The 19,143-nt window shown below is 44.4% G+C and overlaps 1 protein-coding gene across 1 annotated transcript; it reads left to right on the forward strand.

Annotated features, from left to right (window-relative positions):
- Window positions 1-11,316: 11,316 nt before the first annotated feature.
- Window positions 11,317-18,082, forward strand: LOC124671992. Its single transcript, XM_047208301.1, has 9 exons — window positions 11,317-14,600; window positions 15,221-15,344; window positions 15,992-16,077; window positions 16,163-16,401; window positions 16,577-16,663; window positions 16,734-16,833; window positions 17,159-17,354; window positions 17,453-17,653; window positions 17,991-18,082. Exons 1-9 carry the CDS (start codon window positions 11,340-11,342, stop codon window positions 18,080-18,082), a joined length of 4,386 nt encoding a protein of 1,461 aa, XP_047064257.1. The 5' UTR covers window positions 11,317-11,339.
- Window positions 18,083-19,143: the final 1,061 nt, after the last annotated feature.

The following is a 19,143-nucleotide window of genomic DNA, read 5'->3' on the forward strand; positions in this document are numbered from 1 at the left end:
GAGCCAAAGGATTAGATCCAGATCGAACGGGTGAGGGGCATTGTCGTCTCCGGCGAGACTCAACCCTTCTGGTGGCGAGGCTAGGGGGTCGAAGGGTCACCTGAGCTCCAGCGAGGCTTGGCCTCGGAGGCGATCGACGTGGAATACTATGCATATCAAGTGGTTCCATTAAAGTTTTTGTTGGCTCCAAAAATTTGAAATAAGTGAAATTCATTTTCTTCTTTGTTTCAAAATTTGGGATGTTACAAACCCTTCCCCCTTAAACCATATCTCGTCCCGAGATTTAAGAAAAGTTAGGAACCTAAGAAAGATTGGGCAATTGGGTTAACAGGAAAACATACTCTGCATGGCATGGGGTGCTTCCTGGGCTTCAGTTGCACTCATGTGGTAGAGATGGCCGTTGCGATTGTTCGGGTTCCTTCTAGCTGCGAAACGGCGCTGTTGCTGGGCAGGTGCAGTGGTATTGGGGGCAGTCTTGGCAAGCTTCTTGGGGCACTCATTGGAGTAGTGACCCACAACTCCACATTCATAACAAGTCACAGTTGACTTGTCCTTTGGGGCAATGGGGGTGGCATTGCTTCCAGTCCTTGGGGCAGTGTTGGTGTTGTTGTTGCTACCATTGTGGTTGTTGTTGTTGTTGTTGTTGGGATTGTTGTTGTTGCCTCCGGGCTTCGGGTGTCCTCCATTGTTGTTGGGGTAGTTTGGACGGAACGTCTGAGCAGGTGGCTTGTTGTTTCTTGAGGCAAATCCTCCAGGTGAATTGTTGCGGTATTTCTGTGCATTGCTGGGTCCATTCCGGTGCATCATTCTGCGCTTACGGTTCTCGTTGGCTTGGTGCAGCTTCCCTTCCATCTGGATGGCAGAATCCACAAGGGCTTCCAGATCAGCAAACGGGATGTTCACAAGCACTGTCTGCATCTCATCATGCAGTCCGTTCAGAAATCTTTCCTTCCTCTTCTCATGGGTGTCGGTCTCATCCGGGGCGTACCTAGACAGAGTGAGGAATCTGTCACGGTATTCCACCACGGACATTCTTCCTTGCTTGAGTTCCCTGAACTCGTCCCTCATCTTTTTGATTAAACTCTGGGGCACATGGTACTTACTGAACTTGAGCTTGAAGTCTTCCCATGTCATCATTTGTCCCGCATTCATTGCATGGGCACTTGTCCACCAGGCTCTAGCAGGTCCTGACAGGTAGTGGGCGGCAAACAGTACTTTCTCTGCAGCTTCAACTCCAACAACTTCCAGGTTGGTCTCCATTGTTTGGAGCCAATCATCTGCATCTAACGGCTCTTCGGTCTTGCTGAACATGGGAGGGTTAGTGTTCTGGAAATTCTTCAGCTTAGATCCAGGATGATCATGGTTTCCATGGTCGTGGTTGTTCTGAGCTAGCTGCTGCAGTGCAGCAAGGTTGGTTTGCCTCTCAGCTCTCTCAACTTCTCTATCTGCCATCATCATTTGCAGCATCTGTAACATTGCACCCTGGTTGGTGCTGCGGGTTGGAGGGGCCATCTGAATATTTGAGGCATATCATAAGATAAGAGGGAATTTTCTATGGTTTGTTTGGTTTAAATTTGATAAGTTTCAAAGCTTGAGTAGTGTTGAGGGGGTAAAAACCACAACACTTTTTCATTCATACCAATCATCACACATTACAAAACTAACACACCGTTGGTTTTAAGAATCATTCATTCGTTCTACGATACAAGGGGACAGATACAAACTCACACCTACGAGAGTGCTGTAGTGATACTACTCTTCATCCAGAAGGGTAGGTTCTTTGTCTTCATGGGTAATGTGCTGGGCGAAAGGCGCGGGCGTTGTCCAACTCCTTGCGGGTCTTGTACAGCATGAAGTCCAGGTATGTAACATAGTGGTTCATCTCCGGGTGCGGTGGCATGGTTATTGGTCTTCCCATGGGGTCATGTCTTGGGTAGTAAATGAAGCGAGTGTTCTTGATCTTGTTCACATTTTGTCCACACAGACGGGCAATTGCTTCTTGCATGGCTTTGGCTATCCCTTCCTTCCAAGTGTTTCCCCTTACAAAAAACCATATGGTTTCCCAAATTGGGGCTCCCAGCTTTCCTCTCAGGTCTGCAGTAACTTCCCACTTAGGTTGTCTTCCCGACTGATTATTGAGTGGCACTCCAAAGAACTCGGGATACGGGCGTCCTAGATATTCAACTAGCTTCTCCAAATCCTTCTTGAACATTAGGTCTCCTCCGTGGCCAAGCTGATAGGACTCATAGTGGTACTCCATCTGTGAGCAATTAGGATGAGTAAGTTAGAGAAGTGAGCAAGTGTGTCAAAATTTTATGTAGAATTACAAGGAAAAGTAGAGCATGGATTTCTCATTTTTGGAAAAGATCTCAAGCATAAGAGAGAGAATAAGTTTTCATAATTATTCACTTCATTTGTTTTGAAACTAAGTTTTTCAGACGTCCATTCTAACTAGGGTCTCCTAAGATCAAACAATGGCTCTGATACCAACTTGTCAACACCGGGTTTTTAAGTCCAGATGCCTATTATGCCATACATCGCAATCCCAGGAATATTGTTTTTGCGAGACATAATAGATTGATATCACAGAACATCATTCATTACAAACCATAATTGTCTTATATCAAAGGATCACATGATCCAGTCTTACAAATATAGTTGACCTCACGATCAAATACAAAACACACAGCGGAAGAAACGTAGTAGCGGTCCATCTGTTCCACAGGCAACACTTGATGTCAGGAGTGGTCCTAGTTATCATAGACGTCTTGCTGTCCATCTTCATGGTACTGGTGATCCTCTTCATAGTCTGGCCATTTGAATAGCCAGGGACACAGCCATGAGTACTTTAAAGTACTCACAAACTAATTCTAGTGTAAGCACTATCAACTATATCAATGGAATTCTAAGCTCTAGGTTCATTTGCATAAAACCAGTTTCATTTCGTAAGCACTTAATAATAAAAGACTCTTTATTTGCCTAACTAACTCAAGTGGGAACATTAATGTCATTCCCACAACTCTGTTGTGATCAAGTCATATTCATAAATCAAGTTCAAGTCTCAAGTCACCAGTCACATGTCACATTTTGAAAGGTTCTGATGACGGAACAGTATGGCCTTTCCAACCGTCCATAACCGCGGACGCGGCTATTCGAATAGTTTTACACTCTGCAGAGGTTGCACACTTGTGCCACAACATTTGATTACATCCGTCAGGGATAACCCTGAATAATCATACTCAGTATGTGGATCATCAACCATTAACCTTTCACTTACATACCCTAGTATAGGCACCTCTCCCCATGAGCTTGGCCTCCCAGTGATACAAACTGTTATCCTAGGAACTGCACAGGGCTTGGGTAGAACAACCACCTCATTTCACGTCATTTCACTTTCAACGGAGGCAGCCTCGACATAACCCCTATGACGCTTGTTCAGAGGGAACCCATACTAAGACACATAAATTTCCAGCTAAAGCCTTACCCATAATCAGGTATTGTGGGGGTACTCTAAAATTGGAATGGTATTGCATCCGAACCCAATCATCAGTTTTTATCAAAATCACCATGTCATTCAAGTCACATTCACCTTCAAAATCTTTCAATAGAATAACTCATCATTCCAAGGTTTTCAAAGTCAAAAGATTCACATGTTCCCATCTAGAGTAGTCAATTTTAGTTTTAGCACTAGCAACTAGTCATGAGGGGTGCTAACTATCTTGTAGCTCTCTAGGCTAACTTTTATGTTCTTGTACTACTCCTGGTCTAGACCCAAGTTAACTATAAAGCTATAAAGTAAACCTTGATAATCAAAGTAAAAGCTTTGCAAGATAAAACTGGGACTTGGAAAGTAAAACACAAAGTAGTATGGTATTGGTGGCTTGCTCAAGTAGAGCTTGCACTAGGGTAGCTTGCAAGAGTATAGCTTGCCTTGATTGGTACAGTGATCAAAGCTTTCTTCTTCTTCTTGGTAGAATACCTCCTCCCCCTGGTAGTCTTTGGTACTAGCGTCTGTAAACGGATACAAGGTATACAATCACCAATCAATGCTTAAGTGCTAGACTTGACACTCAAGAGATCACACAAGCTATTCTAGCATCACAACATTATTAACAAGGTGGTTGGCTTTGTTTTCTTTTAAGAAAATACTTGTAAGAAGAAGAATTTCCTCTCATTGAAAAATTAAGATTTAATCTCCTCAAATAATAAGTATGAGATCATGTTGACCAAGGTCAACACTTCATATTTACCATTTGGGAAAATGATTTAAATGAGATACTACATCTCATGCAATTTAAACACTACTATGGAACAATTTAATATCACCAAGTAATTAAATATGAGGTTCTTTATACCAAATTTATTTCCTCATATTGAGTTACTTGAGACCCGGATTTAAATGAGAGGAAACCTCTCTTACTATTTCATTAATTAATTGAGGTAATTTAAATGGACTAGAAATGACCACATAGCCATTATTTTGCTCTAGCCCATGATCATGTAAACAACTATGCTATGTTTTTACATATTCATGTAGAGTATGTGAAATTTGAATTATGAGAGTTGGAATCAACTCAAAATAAGTTATAGTTGATTTTTAATAATTGTTTGAATTTGAAAAAGGCACTGCCTTGTTATTTTTACTACATGATTTCTACAACCAATCTAGGGTTGAGACCAATGTAGTTGGTTAGATATTTTCATAAGATTTCCAAAAATATCAAGTTCATAAAATTTGGCTTAGTAGATTTGATTCTATTAAATTTTGAATATGGCATCAGTAAAGAATTTTAGCTAAAAGATTTATTCGAATTTGAACACTTGGGCTTGCGCGGGAAAGTGAAATGGGCCAGAGAGAGGGAAAAGAGAAAGGGTCGGCCCAGCTATGCGTCTCGCGCGCAGCGGGCCGCCTGACAGTGGCCCCCGCTTGTCAGTGCGTTATAACGCCGATGCGGTATGAGTGAGTGTGAGCCACAGGATTAGATCCAGATCGAACGGGTGAGGGGTGTTGTCGTCTCCGGTGAGACTCGACCCTTCTGGGGGCGAGGCTACGGGGTCGAAGGGTCACCTGAGCTCTGGCGAGGCTTTGCGTGGGCGGCGATCGACGTGGAAGACGTAGGCGAGGTTCCTGGCACCGGTGGCTCCTCCTGGGATGGCTCCAATCAACGGTGAGCTTGAAGGCTGCTGGCGGGGCTCCGGTGAAAAATTGGAGCGACTCCGGCGAGAATGTGGAGGGGGAGATGGTCGAGGAGACTCGGTGATGAGAGGGGAGTGGAGTGGTGTGCTGGAGAAGGGTCGGGGCGTGCTCCTTTTATAGGGTTGTGAGGTGCTGCGGAGGTCACCGGCGGGTCGGTGGCGTCGACGATGCTGCAGTGGCGGAGGGATGTGGGCGAGGGTGCAGCGTTGTTCCTGATGTCATGGTGGTCCTTGCGAGCATCATGGCGCAGCAGGGGTGGACGGGGGAGTGCGGGCGACGTCAAGGTCTAGGCAGTACTGCGGCGGACGGTCGTTGTCCGTGACGACGGCGACAGGGCAGGAGAGTGCGAGAGGAGGTGTCTGGGAGCTTCCTGGTACCGTGGCGAGGCTTGGTGCAGAAGCTAAGGTCAGGGGGAGGTTGGAGGCGACGAGGCGACGACGCGCTCTAGCGTGCTCTGCGTCATGCCCTTGCATGCTCTGGCGTGTCTGGGCTGACGTGGGCACGTCCTGTCCAGGGCTTCGTCGTGCTCTCCTTGGTCGAGTGAGTACACTAGCGTGATCAGGAGAGTACCGGGAAGCTTAAGGACATGATGATGTGAGCTAGAGAGGAGTGGATAGAAGAATGGCATGGTGAGTGACATGCACACCTCCGCATGGGGTGGTACATGATGATATCATGCACAACCAAAGTCTTTGAGACCTGGCATTGCTCCCTGGGTGCAAGAGTGAGTTGTTGTTGACCAGAGAGGTGAGGGTTTTGTCTAAAACATGTTGGGTATTAGAGTGTCTAGGGTTGGCAGGTTTGTGCACACCAAGTGTTCGACACAATGGCCACAAGAACTTGACTTTTGAATTTTTCCAAAATGTTTGGTGGATGTGATTCAAATATTATTTGGCACATGTTGGTGGTGGTGGTGTGCAAAATGGTATTGATTTGGAAAAATCCAAATGGGACATGATCTTGAATCTGATTGGATGTTGCATCTTGGCTTGATTAAATTAAGCAATAGAAAAGGAACTAGTCAAGGTGGTCAACACCAAAATTGTTCAACTTGATGAGGTCTTGGATGAGGTGCAAAGATTTGGGAGAGTTTGGTTTAGAAATCTCTTAATACAAGGGCTCAAAGTGGGTACCCTGATGTAAATGTCAATTTTGACCATTATCACATGTTGCATGGTTTTGATTTTTTTCCTTTGATTTGATTTGGGTTTCTTTGATTCAAAAGGTATTCTTTTGAGTTTATTTATGTTTCCAAACCATTGGCACAAGTTAATATGGCCTAGGTTAAAGATTTGCAAAAATGGCCATAAACCCATATGTGGTATTATTTTGGATTTTTCTTTTCTTTTTCTTAATTTCTCTTTGATCCAAATGATCATAGTTTTAGATTTTAGTTAGGGTTAGGTTTGGTTTAACTATGGTTCACAACCATTTTGGTAAAGTAAAAAGGGCATAGGTCAAGATTTGTAATTATGGCTATAGGCCCACATATGTTTTTTCTTTTATTTTGTTTTCTTTTTATTTGTTCCTCTTTCGTGTTGAAAAGGGTAGGGTTTAGGGTTAGAAACATGTTCAATACAACAAACAAACTATCATGGCAAAAATCACATCATACATACTTGAATACTATGCATATCAAGTGGTTCCATTAAAGTTTTTGTTGGCTCCAAAAATTTGAAATAAGTGAAATTCATTTTCTTATTTGTTTCAAAATTTGGGATGTTACAGATACTATTGGGCTAGTAGCTGATCTCCTAAGGTCTTCCCAGAAACGAGTTTTCCAGCCATCGCCGACCTTAAAAGAACCTCGCGAGAAAAAATCATCTTTAACCCCCATTAGTCCTTTCCAAAAAGGAGAGTCGGTGTGTTTTGCAGTCACTTGTGATAGTGTTTTGTTACGAAGATATTTATTATGCAGTATCTCCTGCCATACCCCATCTTCGTTCAGGAGCTTAATCAACCATTTGCTGAGTAAGCATCTGTTTTTTATATCTAACACACTTCCACACCTAGTCCCCCTCGATCTTTGGGTTGATAAATAATATTCCATCTTGTTAATCGATATTTACGCTTATGATCATCATTTTGCCAAAAAAATCTTGACCTATAAAAATCTAGCCTTTTTCTTACCCCCTCAGGTATTTCTAGAAAAGATAGCATAAACATCGGTAAACTGGTAAGCACGGAATTTATAAGCACCAGCCTATCTCCGTATGAGAGTAGCTTGCTCTGCCAGCAACCCAACTTTCGTTCAAAGCGGGTTTCTACTGGATTCCACTCTTACCTTTGACGTTTCAGATAAAAAATGTTTTATTTGGATATCCTAAATAATTTTTGAACACGAATATCTGGGTGTTATTTGGCATACTATATTCTATAAAATATTCGATGTCAAGTTCAAAATCGGATATCCTTATCCCTCGGATTCCTTCAAATCGGATATGGATTCTCTAAAACGGATATGAAACGAATTTGGTGCGAAAATATCTTATCCGTTTACACCCCTAGTTGCATGCAAGACACTTATACATGAGACTCTAGTGTAAAGTGATCGGATTCTTGGCCTGCACAAAGTCTCTAACCAGGATGAGCTAAGACTGGGCTGGACCAGATTCTACGAACTAGAGTATCTCGTCTTTCTCCACCAAGTCTCCAGACTGGTAACCTAACAAAACACTCTTGGCGTTTCACTTAGTATTTCTAGGTCGAAGACTTAGTTCAGAGTCTCCGGTGTTCGCACACCGGAGTCTCCGGTCTAAGGGGCACTGGGTTCTTTGCACTGAATCTCCCCAACAACACATCCTTTTAGGGGCTCTCTCCAACATTTTCATGGTAAGGTTCAGAGGGTGCAAGATGTGATTTTAGCTAGACTTTCCGTTGAACACCCCCTCTTGATAGTACGATTTCCTATGATTACACAACCAAAAAATTAAGGATAGTTTATCGCTCTTTTCACTTTGAGGGGTTCGTCCCCATCTTGTGCTTTTTATTACTAGTAACTAAAACACTTAAGCACATGGTTAAATTCACATGTGTTACCCAAAACCAACATAGGGAGGGAAATGCCCTTTCACTCGGCTTACCACTTCTCGTTGGGTGGTTGATGCTTCTTGGTGCTGCTTCCTTCAAAGGAAGTTTCTCACAACTGAGCAATGGTGTCGGTGGAGCTTGTACGGATGAATTCAAGCAAAGGTGAAGCAGCACTGGGCACCAATGGTAAGCTCGGGGAGGGCCATCACGACTCGTACGGGAAGCCGGTGTGGTTGCCGAATGGGCTTCGATTGTTTCCGGAGAAAGAAGATGCCTATGACAGGTGGGCCAAAGTTTTTAGCAAAAAATAAATAGGAAAGAAAACATGGGCTATCAACGCGGTGTTAAATGGACCCACCAATTAAGAACATTGTCAAAACATGATCAAGCAAGTAGTGGCGGTCTTTTAAAATTCTCTGTCCAAGTAGTAGTGGTGGTTTTTGGGAAAATATCCCAAAAGAGGGACTTTTTAATCAAACCAAAATGTGATAGTTTTTTGTATATAATTACTCTCATATTTGGTTGTGCTATGTGTGTGCCAGCCTTGTCTTCTTTATAATGGATTCCGCATTTCCATTCAACATATTCTATAAACTTTTTTTTGACACAAGGAAAAATATTTATCTTTTCATTGATAACTGACTAGTTTATGAAAAACTAAGTTGAAAATTGATACAACACAAAACACAACACGCCGGCCCATAGGCCACTCTCCACATGAGCTGACAAACCAAAATGCATGAGCGATCAATGATAGCACCCTGCACACCTCAACGCTACAAGGCGGAGGTGATAAATCAGAGTCGTCGCTCCGACGCCACGCTGACCCCAGGGTCACTCACCGCCTAGTGAAAGACGAGACAAAGGACAATGCTAACCACGAGAACAGACCAAGAGGATCCATAACGATGCCTCCAAGTAGTGGAGTGACCTCCGGGAGCGTCATCATTTTCGACAACAACTAAGGTTGTTGCAGGCATTTCACTCGGAGCTCACCAAACACAAAGTTGGTTCAGACGTAAAGGTTACCGTACAGCTCGCAGCCGCTGACCACAACCTCACTACACTGGTCCTTCTGGCCGACAAAACATCCAAGGCGAGGCCCCAAGAGGCAAACGACGCATGAGCGTTGTCCTCACCCAATTCTACATGTGATCTAGTGTTTTTTCCCTGAAGAATCCCGTACGGAGGAGCGAGAGCACCGCCATGATGACACCTTCAAGAAGGACGCATGCTAAGGGCGTCACAGTTGTTGGTCCCAGCTAACAGCCAGTGCAAGACTTCCATCCAACAATGAGCCACACACCACACGCCTTGACCTTGAGGAACAGTCAAACCACCACCACAAACCCGCACGCGAACCGTCAACCCTCCATGGCGCTAGACGGTCTACAACCACCAACGAAACTAGGTCCCCGGCCCCTGAACAACTGCACGTATAGTCACCTCCTAGCCCATCGTGACTCCAAGAAATCGGAACCGCCGCCTCAGCTTTTGGACGTTACGCCCATTCGGTATGCGGGCGCCACTTGCAGCCCGACGGGAAGCCATAATTGCTCATTCAACGAGAGTCACACCTACCTACCTCCTCCAAGTTCTTTTTTTACTCCGGCCCTTGCACATAAAACTCGCCACTCGGAATCTAAAATGGTTGCCCATCTCACGGACGCGCGCACACACCCACGGGGGATTTTACACTTTGTCATATTCTTTTTTGGCACTTCTATTATTTGCTGTTTCTTGTGTCACTAACATACCGTGGTTACTTGGCAAATAATAGACACTTCAAAAAATACGGCAAAGACACTTCATAGACAAATCATAAAATATCCCCCATACACACAGTAGAGTAGAGTGTCGTGACTGCCCGGTCCCGACGATCCAGAGAGAGAGCGGGGTGGCGGGTAGACCCCTCGCAACGGGAAAACACCGCTGCCCCGGTCCTGCAGCCTCCTGCGACTGCGAGGTAGAGAGAGATTCCGCGCGCGCGCCCCGGGGCAAAGCTCTCTAGTGCCATTATTGTTCGGTGCGGTGCGCTCAGTGAGGCAGACAGACAGGGCCTGGTGGTGGATAGAGAAGAGAGAGGAAGGAGGCGACGTCTCCAATGCGGAGGGGATAGACATTGGGGGAGAGGGGATAAAGCGGTGCTCTTTCTTCTTCACCGATACCCACGGATCAGAGCATCGCCATTGATGTGCTCGCTGCTCCGCCCCATTGGTATGTAGCAGCACGATTTTTTCTCTTTCGTGTGCATCTGTTTCTCCGATTGGGGAAATCCCGAGTTGTTTTTGGTGTCACTGCCCTACACCGACCCCGAACCAACGGCGGCGGCACCGCAACCAGGCCAGGCCGTAGGCCGCATTGTCAAGGCCACGGCGGAGCAGATCGTAGCCCACGGATTCTCTTTCTCCTGCCGCTGCAGTGAAGCCGCAGGCTCGCCGAGGTTGGCTTGGCTTGGTTCGTTGGCGTCGGGGTCGGGGTCGGCATTCAGGTTCGGTAGGATCATTTCAGGGTCTGCGATTCAGGGGCGTGGTTTCAGTTCAGTATAATTATTTTTCATGGAAAATATACTAGCGCAACCTTTTCTGTATTCTTGGAAGGACACGATTGGATATGCTACCATTATCATGTCCTGGATTTCACTTAGTTCTTGGTGCCTTTTCTTCTTTTGTTTTTCTGTTAAACTGTTTGAGGCTGGCTCAGTTTTTTTTTTCTTGAGGGCATGAGGCTGGCTCAGCTGGTACGTACAGGTTCTATTTTTTATCGGATGTGCCCGAAGGGACAGGTTTCTATTTTTGGGAGTCGTAGCTTTTTGCTATTTTGGTGCTTTAGGTGCTTTATTTTCTGCATTGACTGAACTTTTATTCCCGATGGCAGCCCCATGCTGACATCCCCATTGTTGTGATTGTGAACAGTGACAGTGGATCAGCGCATGTTTGGATCCGTAGTTTGGTATCCTATGATCTGAACCAACTTGCTTCAATCCTTTTAGTTGCATGGTTTCAGTCTGCCTTGTTAAATGTGAAGCAATGTTGCAAATATGTGTGCTCTAATTCTGTTTATGCCTCCGTTGCAGTGTGATTGGTTCAGTTCGCACTGCTCACTGATCAGGATGGAGGGGATGGACTTCCTGTTGGGCATAGGCATGAATGAGGAGGATATCAAGACAATGCTGTTTGGGGAGAAAGTTGATGACCTGAAAGAAGACAGATTTGATGGTTCTGAGGAGGAAAGGCAAATCTTTGAGGACATTTTCGGCGGAACAAGCGACGGAACCAGTTCTCTGCCAGCTAGCACACCATCCGGTTCTGCCTCCAACCGCAAGGTGGTCCGCTGCCGTATAGTCGAGTCGTTTACTCATGGCAACCTATCAAGCTACCATGTCTTCTATCATAGTGCCATTCAACAGATGCAGAACACAATGCCTTCTGAACCCATGGTACAGTCGACGCCACCTCCTGTTGATCGGGTGTACGTTCGAAGGGCCGTGATTCGCAGGAGTCGGAGAGCACAACTTTGCAGGGTTCTGGATTGGCAAAGGATTGACATTGCCAGTATGGTCTCACAGCGACGGGGTGGCCGTGGCGGCAGTGGCCTTGGAAAACTCTGGAATCATCTCCGGCTGCATGCTCATCTTCTGATGATGGATGCCGGGTGGAAGATCGAGGGAAAGGAAAGGGGGGACAAGAGTAAGGTCGATCTCATGTACGAGTCGCCCGACAAAATAATGCGCCTAGTTTCCCTTCCCAAGGCTTGGAAATGCTTTGGTCAGTGGTTGCTTATTCAGTCGTCCAGATTTGATGGAAATGACTATGGAAAGGAATGGATGAACATGTATGACTTTTTGTATGATTTGAAGAACACACTCTTATGCTTAGAGCATGAGGTCCGGCTTCCGAAACAATCTCTATCCTTCCTCCACCAGTGGCAGCTTCTTGATCCTTTCATGGCAGTAGTTTGCATTGATAAGAAGGTCGCAGCTCTGAGAAACGGAGTTGCACTGAAAGCTGTGAACAGCACAGTTACATTCCTCAGCCATAGTGAGAGTAAGCGGCTGTTTCGTAGGAATGCTAACAAGCCACTTGGGCTGAACTATCCAAGCAGCTATAACAAGGCGCATCCCAGGTCACGGAAAAATCTTCTGCCGCTTCTTCTATCTGATGGCCAGCCTCACAATGAGGAAAACCTGCACAATGGACACTCTTCTATGTCTGGATCAAGTAAGCATATTCGATATGAAGTGGATCAAAGGTCACTGACCATCGAAAAAATAAATGAAAGAAGCATCAGAAGTACTGCTCATCATACAGTGAAAGGTCTCCAAGATGCAGCTGATCATGTCAGTTCAAGGCCTACTTATTTTAGTGCAGAAAAGGAGCTTTCATACTCAAAAATGGCTCAGAATATTCAAGATGAGTCTGATCCGCTATATGTCCCGCGTAATTATTCTTCAGCTCACCTGGTTGAAAATGTGCAAACTGATGGTCCAAGTTCTCATTTCTGTGAAGTGATGGAAACTGTGGATGCAGGCAATTCTGCAGATGGTCCTTCTGACGAGTGGCTCATAAGACCAGACTTTCTGTTTACTCATGAGGTTGACAAGATGATCCTTGGGAGAACAGATGATGTCAACAATGAACATCATAGTGCTGCACTTGTCTCTGAGTACCAAGTGGGAAATGAGAATGTAATGAATGGACCTTCGTCTGGTACATTATCACTACCAGAAGAAAAGGATTCATGCTTCGAAGCTATCAGAGATGACTTCAACAATGAACATGATGTTGCTGTTGTCCCTGAACTCCAAGTGGGAAATGAACGTGTGGGGAATGAACCTTCTGCTGGTTCATTGTCACTACTAGCAGAAAAGGATACAAACTATGAAGCAAAAGAGGTTAGCCTGGAAGAGATGTCAAAAACAGGACAGTTGTCATCTGAAGCCACTGGTAGCGAATTGATGATTGCCGAACCGCAAGTACTGTTTGTGTCCCCGCAAGACGGGAGACTCTCATTCATGAACAGCAGTACCTACAGCCAGGAGATGTGGAGTTGCCTTAATTTACCTCGTGACAACATGGGGGCTAACATGCAGCTGGACGACCAGTCATCGGCTTACGAAGCGAGCTTGATTCAGGGATTCTTATATCTTGATAGTGAGGGTTCTCCAATTGGTTGGGAAGTAATAAACGTAGAACCTCCTAGGCAGTTGTTCTGTGGCCCTTCTTCGGAACCAAACTTAAACGTGTCTGGCCATTGTGGTGAACTGAGCATGGAAAATCAGGCACCGACATCGGGACAAATGCAAATATCAGAGTTTGCTCCAAGTAAGAAGGGGCAAAAAAGGTCTGAGAAGGTTGCACATACCAAAGACGGTGCCAGTAGGAAGAAACCAAATGTACATGGTTTTCATGCAAGTCATTGTGCAATTGGTGAAGACATGGACATCGAGCATGTGTGTTCGAATCAAAAAAGATCCCAGAAGGTTGCAGATATCCAAGACAAAGTTAGCAGGAAGAAACACAAAGTAAACGACGGTCATATAAGTGACTGCATAATTGGTCAATGCATGGGTAGTAGAGCTGAAAATCCCACTGGTTGTTTAGCTTATAGTGAGGAACTGCAGATAAGTGCATCAATCAGTGAGCAGGCCCGTTTGAATCTAGTGCACAAAATGAAAGTCCACAAAGAACAAGCTGAAGATAGTAGTGAACCCCCAAAACAACTCATGTCAGAACAACCGCTCAAAAATGATGTCAAGTTTGGGAAGAAACCATGGACTCGTAAATCCAGGTTTGACGAGGATGATCTTTTGATGTCAGCTGTAATATATAGGCTGACTGCCCGTTACAGGAACTCTTTTAATCGAATGCTCATAAATAGAGCTGGTTTCAAATGTCTTCCCAGATCTCGCTGGGAGAATGAAGAAAAATGTGACCAGAAGAGGTTTCCTGAAGGAGCAAGAACGGTGTTGAGCAAGTTACTTGAGATGGGCATTGTTGGTACAGAGAATGTTCTTCAATATAAAAGGCCAGGAGACAAACACGTGCTGAAAGGTGGGAACATAACCAAGCATGGCATTCGGTGCCGGTGTTGTGACACCACATTTACCATGTCCAACTTTAGGTGCCATGCAGGTCTCAGACAAAAACCCCCCTCTCTGAATCTTTTCTTGGGTTATGATAAATCCTACAGCCTATGTCAGCTTCAAGCATGGTCTATTGAGTATAAGGCGAGGAAAGAACGTGCAATGGATACTATGTCACTACAAGCAGATGAAAATGATGACACTTGTGCATTATGTGGTGATGTCGGTGAACTAATATGCTGTGACAACTGTCCTGCTAGTTACCATCAGGCCTGCTTGCCTTGTCAGGTTTGTTTTCCTAATGTCCCCCTTTTGTTCAGTATCCAAAATATAGTTACCTAGATAGTCTGACAAACTAACCAAATCATTGTATGATGAGTCTGAAGGAAAATTTGTCGTCCTTTGATCCCTCAATGCAACTGAAATAGGGCGTTTTCAGAAAATTTTGTGTCATTGCTGAAATTTTAGCAAAATCTATCACTGCTATTCTTGTCCCCATGATTGTTCTTACTGCCATGCTACAGCCGCATCAACTTCATAGCAATACTCACTGCTACATGTCCTTTATCATGGCTCCATCTATACTGCACCGATTGGTTCAACCACATTATTAATATCATACTTCCATTTTTAATATTACCTGTTCTGGAAATCATCATCACCATGACAATGATATAACAACATTTAGGTTAATTATGCCATAACAACATTTGGGTTACTTATGTACCATTCTTTTTTGAGAAACTTATATACCAGTCTTCAACACACATCACAACATATAACTATCGATTGTATTTTCCATAACAAGTAGTACCTAGTTATTATTGATTTTTTTCACCTTGAACACAGTAAGACACAATGTTTTAATTAATATTAGTGATTCTTGCCTTGGGTTGTAATCTTCTCAGGAAATTCCAGATGACAGCTGGTACTGTTCTAGCTGCCTGTGCAATGTTTGCGGGGAAGTGGTCAATTCAAAGGATCCAAAAACTATCCTACATGCTTTAGAATGCTCACAGTGTGAATGTCGATGTAATGTCTCGCTTCTCATCTTTATTGTTCATTATCATATTTATGTTATCTGAAAAAATATTGTTTGCATCCCATACATATTATTATGACTCATGTAAGTTTGTTTTATTATCCATACATTCTTGTAAAAGCTTGTGACATGGTGGAGAACCGAGCGGCGCTCCATCCCGTGAGACAAAAGTTATTTTGCAGTGACTAATGTGTCTCAGTCGTTCTCTTAGAAAAAATACCACGAGGTGCTAGTCCCTGGTTGGTTGAGGACTTCATTTTGTACAAGCTTATTTTTCATGCATTTATCAGAACTGATCGAACACGGACACAAGCACAACTTATGAGTTTATACTTATTTAACCTTTATTTTGTGCCAGCAGTTAATTTCCATGAGTAGTCATTCATTAATATGGTAATAAAATTGCATGCAATGTTTAGCCGTTATAACCAGTAAGAGTTTCATGTGTTTCAAGTTAACTGTAATTCCACCTTGATTGTACAGAACCTCTTGCCATGGTTCTGGATCCTATACTACTTAGGCCTGGAGATTTTTTTTAACACTGGTTAAAAATCTCTGTTAAATTGCTCATTCATTCTGTTTCTTATTTAATTTTAATGGGTACAATTCATGTTGCTTATCAATTCATTTCCTCCAGATCACATAAACTGTGTATCGGGTAAAGTTTTGTGTGATGAGGAAGGTGGAACTGGTACCTGGTTTTGTGGAAGAAGATGCCAACAGGTATACTCAAAGATTATACTTGCTCTATTAGTTAAGCTAGCTGTATATTTGCTGAAAATGGCTAATCTTGTTCTGATACCATCAGATTTATACAGCCATGCGTTCTCTTGTTGGAATACCTGATCACACCGGTGACGAATTTTCTTGCACCATACTTCGTAACAATGATGATCAAAAGGTTCGCTCAGCTGCAGATATTGCTCTCCTGGCCGAGTGCAACATGAAATTAGTTATTGCCTTGAGTCTTTTGGAAGAATGTTTCTTGCCTATTTTCGATCCGAGAACGGGGATAGACATAATGCCCCCTATGGTGTATAACTGGAGGTGAGCTGAATCAATTCGTTAACTCCTTTTTTTTGTGAGAATATTTATTAACTCCTTAACATGCTTACTGCATGTTCAGTCTTTTGCTTATTTTAGTTCCCTCCAGTATAATGTAATTTGAACACCTCTTTATAAAAAAACTCAAGTCAATTTTACACTGATATTTCTTTGCCAGGTCCAACTTTGTACATTTGGACTACAAGGGGTTCTATACTATAGTCCTGGAAAAGGATGACAGCATTCTTTCTGTGGCGTCCATCAGGTATTATGTGAGCAGATATGTTTAGTGACAGAGGCGGGCATCTGGAGTTAAAATATTGCTGTCTCTGCAGGTTACATGGTGCAAGTGTAGCAGAGATGCCTCTGATAGCTACTTGTTCTGAGAATCGGCAACAGGGGATGTGCAGGCAACTGGTGGATTACATCGAGGAGGTACGTATGGAACTTGATACTGGTGCTTCTGTTATCTGCTTGGACTGTTTCTTAAAGGTGTGTAGCTGAAGTATCATGTTAGGTGTAATCCAGGTGTACGTCCAGTCTTAAGGACATGAATGTCCACCTGAATGTTCCTTCCAATGTTTGCTGGGATAGCTATGAAACATTGCAAAACAAGTAAAAGAGTAACCTACCGATGATTTATTACAGCGACTGATGTTTTGCATGATTTGTACGGCATAATTTGTTTTCATGTGTACTGTTTAGTAGTTGATGTAAAGTTTGTGCTGCCAAACTTATGCTCACCGGATATTTCCAACAGATGCTGAAAGCGCTGAAGGTGGAAATGCTGCTTCTATCTGCAATACCAAACCTAGTTGATACGTGGACATCAGCATTCGGGTTCAGGCCGATAGATGACTCTGACAAGAAGAAGCTGAGCAGGGTCAGGCTGGCCTTAGTCCCTGGAACTGTTCTACTGATGAAGGATCTGTACGAATGTTCAGAAACCAAAGCAGGTGAGCTGCCATTCTCTTACACTTAATCAAACTTTTTCTCCTGTCAGTCAAAGAGTCACCCCAGCTCGAATAGCCTTATGCTAATGAGATGGTAGCAGGGGACGGCATGGAGCACCTCTCACGTGGCCACCAGTCGTCGTCGGCGCAAGGAACTCCATCCGTCGCCAAGTCCAAACATCCCCAGCCGTCGTCTGAAGTTACCGGTCCAATTTGTGCGACGGAGAACAGCCTCATCGACGAGCTAGGAGGCTTGATGATCGGTCCGCAGCGTGTCGGTCCTCAGTCAGCTGTTGCCCTTGGTAAACGTCCTGCAAATTAGACCTCCTTAGCGCGTGGTACTGTCTTTGCGCTGTGTAAATTATGTTACCGTCGTCGATGAGAGGTGCATGTTGAGGCCGGCACCTGGCTTCGCTGTGCTGCTGAGCCCTGAACCCTCTACTAGGGGAACTTCTGTTGGTGATAGTGATGCACTTTCTGCTTAAGGTTTCTTTTCTCCCTTGAAGCGAAAAGTTCAGAGACAATGTTTGACAGGATGTTGAATTGCAGACTAGATTTCTCTGCTTGCCGAAGAGGTTTCAGACATTGACATTACAGGGCTATGGATTACGCTTACACCTGCATAATCCTATTCATCAGGGATACGTGCTGGCTGTCTGGGGCGCCGCCGGGGCGATCGAGCCATCGAGGCCCTCTTGAATCAGGGGATATTTCCATCGCAGCACGACTAATCGTCGGTCGCAAGTGCAGGGACTCGACGGCGGCGCGCAGGGGAGTGCTCTCCGGCCATCCTTCTTCCTATCCCATCTTCCCGCGGCCATGGCCCTGCCCCGGACAGGGCGCCTCGTGCCCATCTCCCTCTAGCCCCCATCTTTTTTTTTGAGAGAGAGATCATGGCACTTTTTTTTTTTGAACAAATATATATTAGGACAGCAAGCCGCCTCAATAAAAACCTTCCAGTCCTCTTAGGTACCCTGGAAGGAAAAGAGTGCGTAAGAAACTTGCCGCCTATCACACATCGTTTGGTTACAAGGTTACATCATTGATAAAGCTACCCAAAACGAAACTAGGAGGCTCATCGACCCAATTACAGTCGCATTTATCTATAAAACACTGCCTAGCTAGCTCATGGACTACTTTGTTTGCTTCTCTAGAAATATGACTAAACTTGACTTCACCAATTTCCGCCACCAAATCTATACAGTCAGCATATATAGCTGCCGATTGAGACCACCAAGGTATCCGTCCCTGTGCATGCTTCGATTGTGGCACTTTATTGAACTAGAACATTGTTTAGGACACAAAGACCTTCAGGAGGCTGGAGGAGCCAAACCTGACGTTCCAAATTGCTAGAAACAGCAAACCGTGCCAGATGATGTGATTCAAAATTTGAAATCCTACTTTCATGCCTAAAAGAAGATTCTTGAAGAAGGCTCGCATCAGATTTCACCTCATCAAGAATCATGTTGTAGCTTCCCTTGAAGCCTTGGGAATTGATCGCATTGATCACCGATAAGCAGTCCGAGGCGATTGTAACTCGCTGGAGCTGCAAGTCCTTTGCCAGGGCCATTGCTTCTCGGCAAGCAATCGCTTCCATGGTTGCTGGATCATTGATGCCTGAAACACTAAGGGCAGAAGCTACCATGAAATCACCATTTTCGCTTCTGCATACAACGCCAACTGCGCCGCCCCGGCTAGTCTTGGACATGGCCGCGTCGACGTTTAGCTTTGCACAGCCGACACTCGGAGGAATCCACTTAGGCGCATCCGATATAGAGGCAGTACTTGCCTT

Source organism: Lolium rigidum, chromosome 7 (genome assembly GCF_022539505.1).
Source record: "Lolium rigidum isolate FL_2022 chromosome 7, APGP_CSIRO_Lrig_0.1, whole genome shotgun sequence".
Classification (NCBI taxonomy): domain Eukaryota; kingdom Viridiplantae; phylum Streptophyta; class Magnoliopsida; order Poales; family Poaceae; genus Lolium; species Lolium rigidum.

What these genes read in the sequence shown, in the direction of transcription:
- LOC124671992 (XM_047208301.1), top strand. Translation starts at nt 11,340, where the DNA reads ATGGAGGGGATGGACTTCCTGTTGGGCATAGGCATGAATGAGGAGGAT. An exon ending in CTTTCTGTGGCGTCCATCAG is followed by an intron (nt 16,664 to 16,733) that starts GTATTATGTGAG and finishes CTGTCTCTGCAG; the next exon opens with GTTACATGGTGCAAGTGTAG. An exon ending in TGGTGGATTACATCGAGGAG is followed by an intron (nt 16,834 to 17,158) that starts GTACGTATGGAA and finishes TATTTCCAACAG; the next exon opens with ATGCTGAAAGCGCTGAAGGT.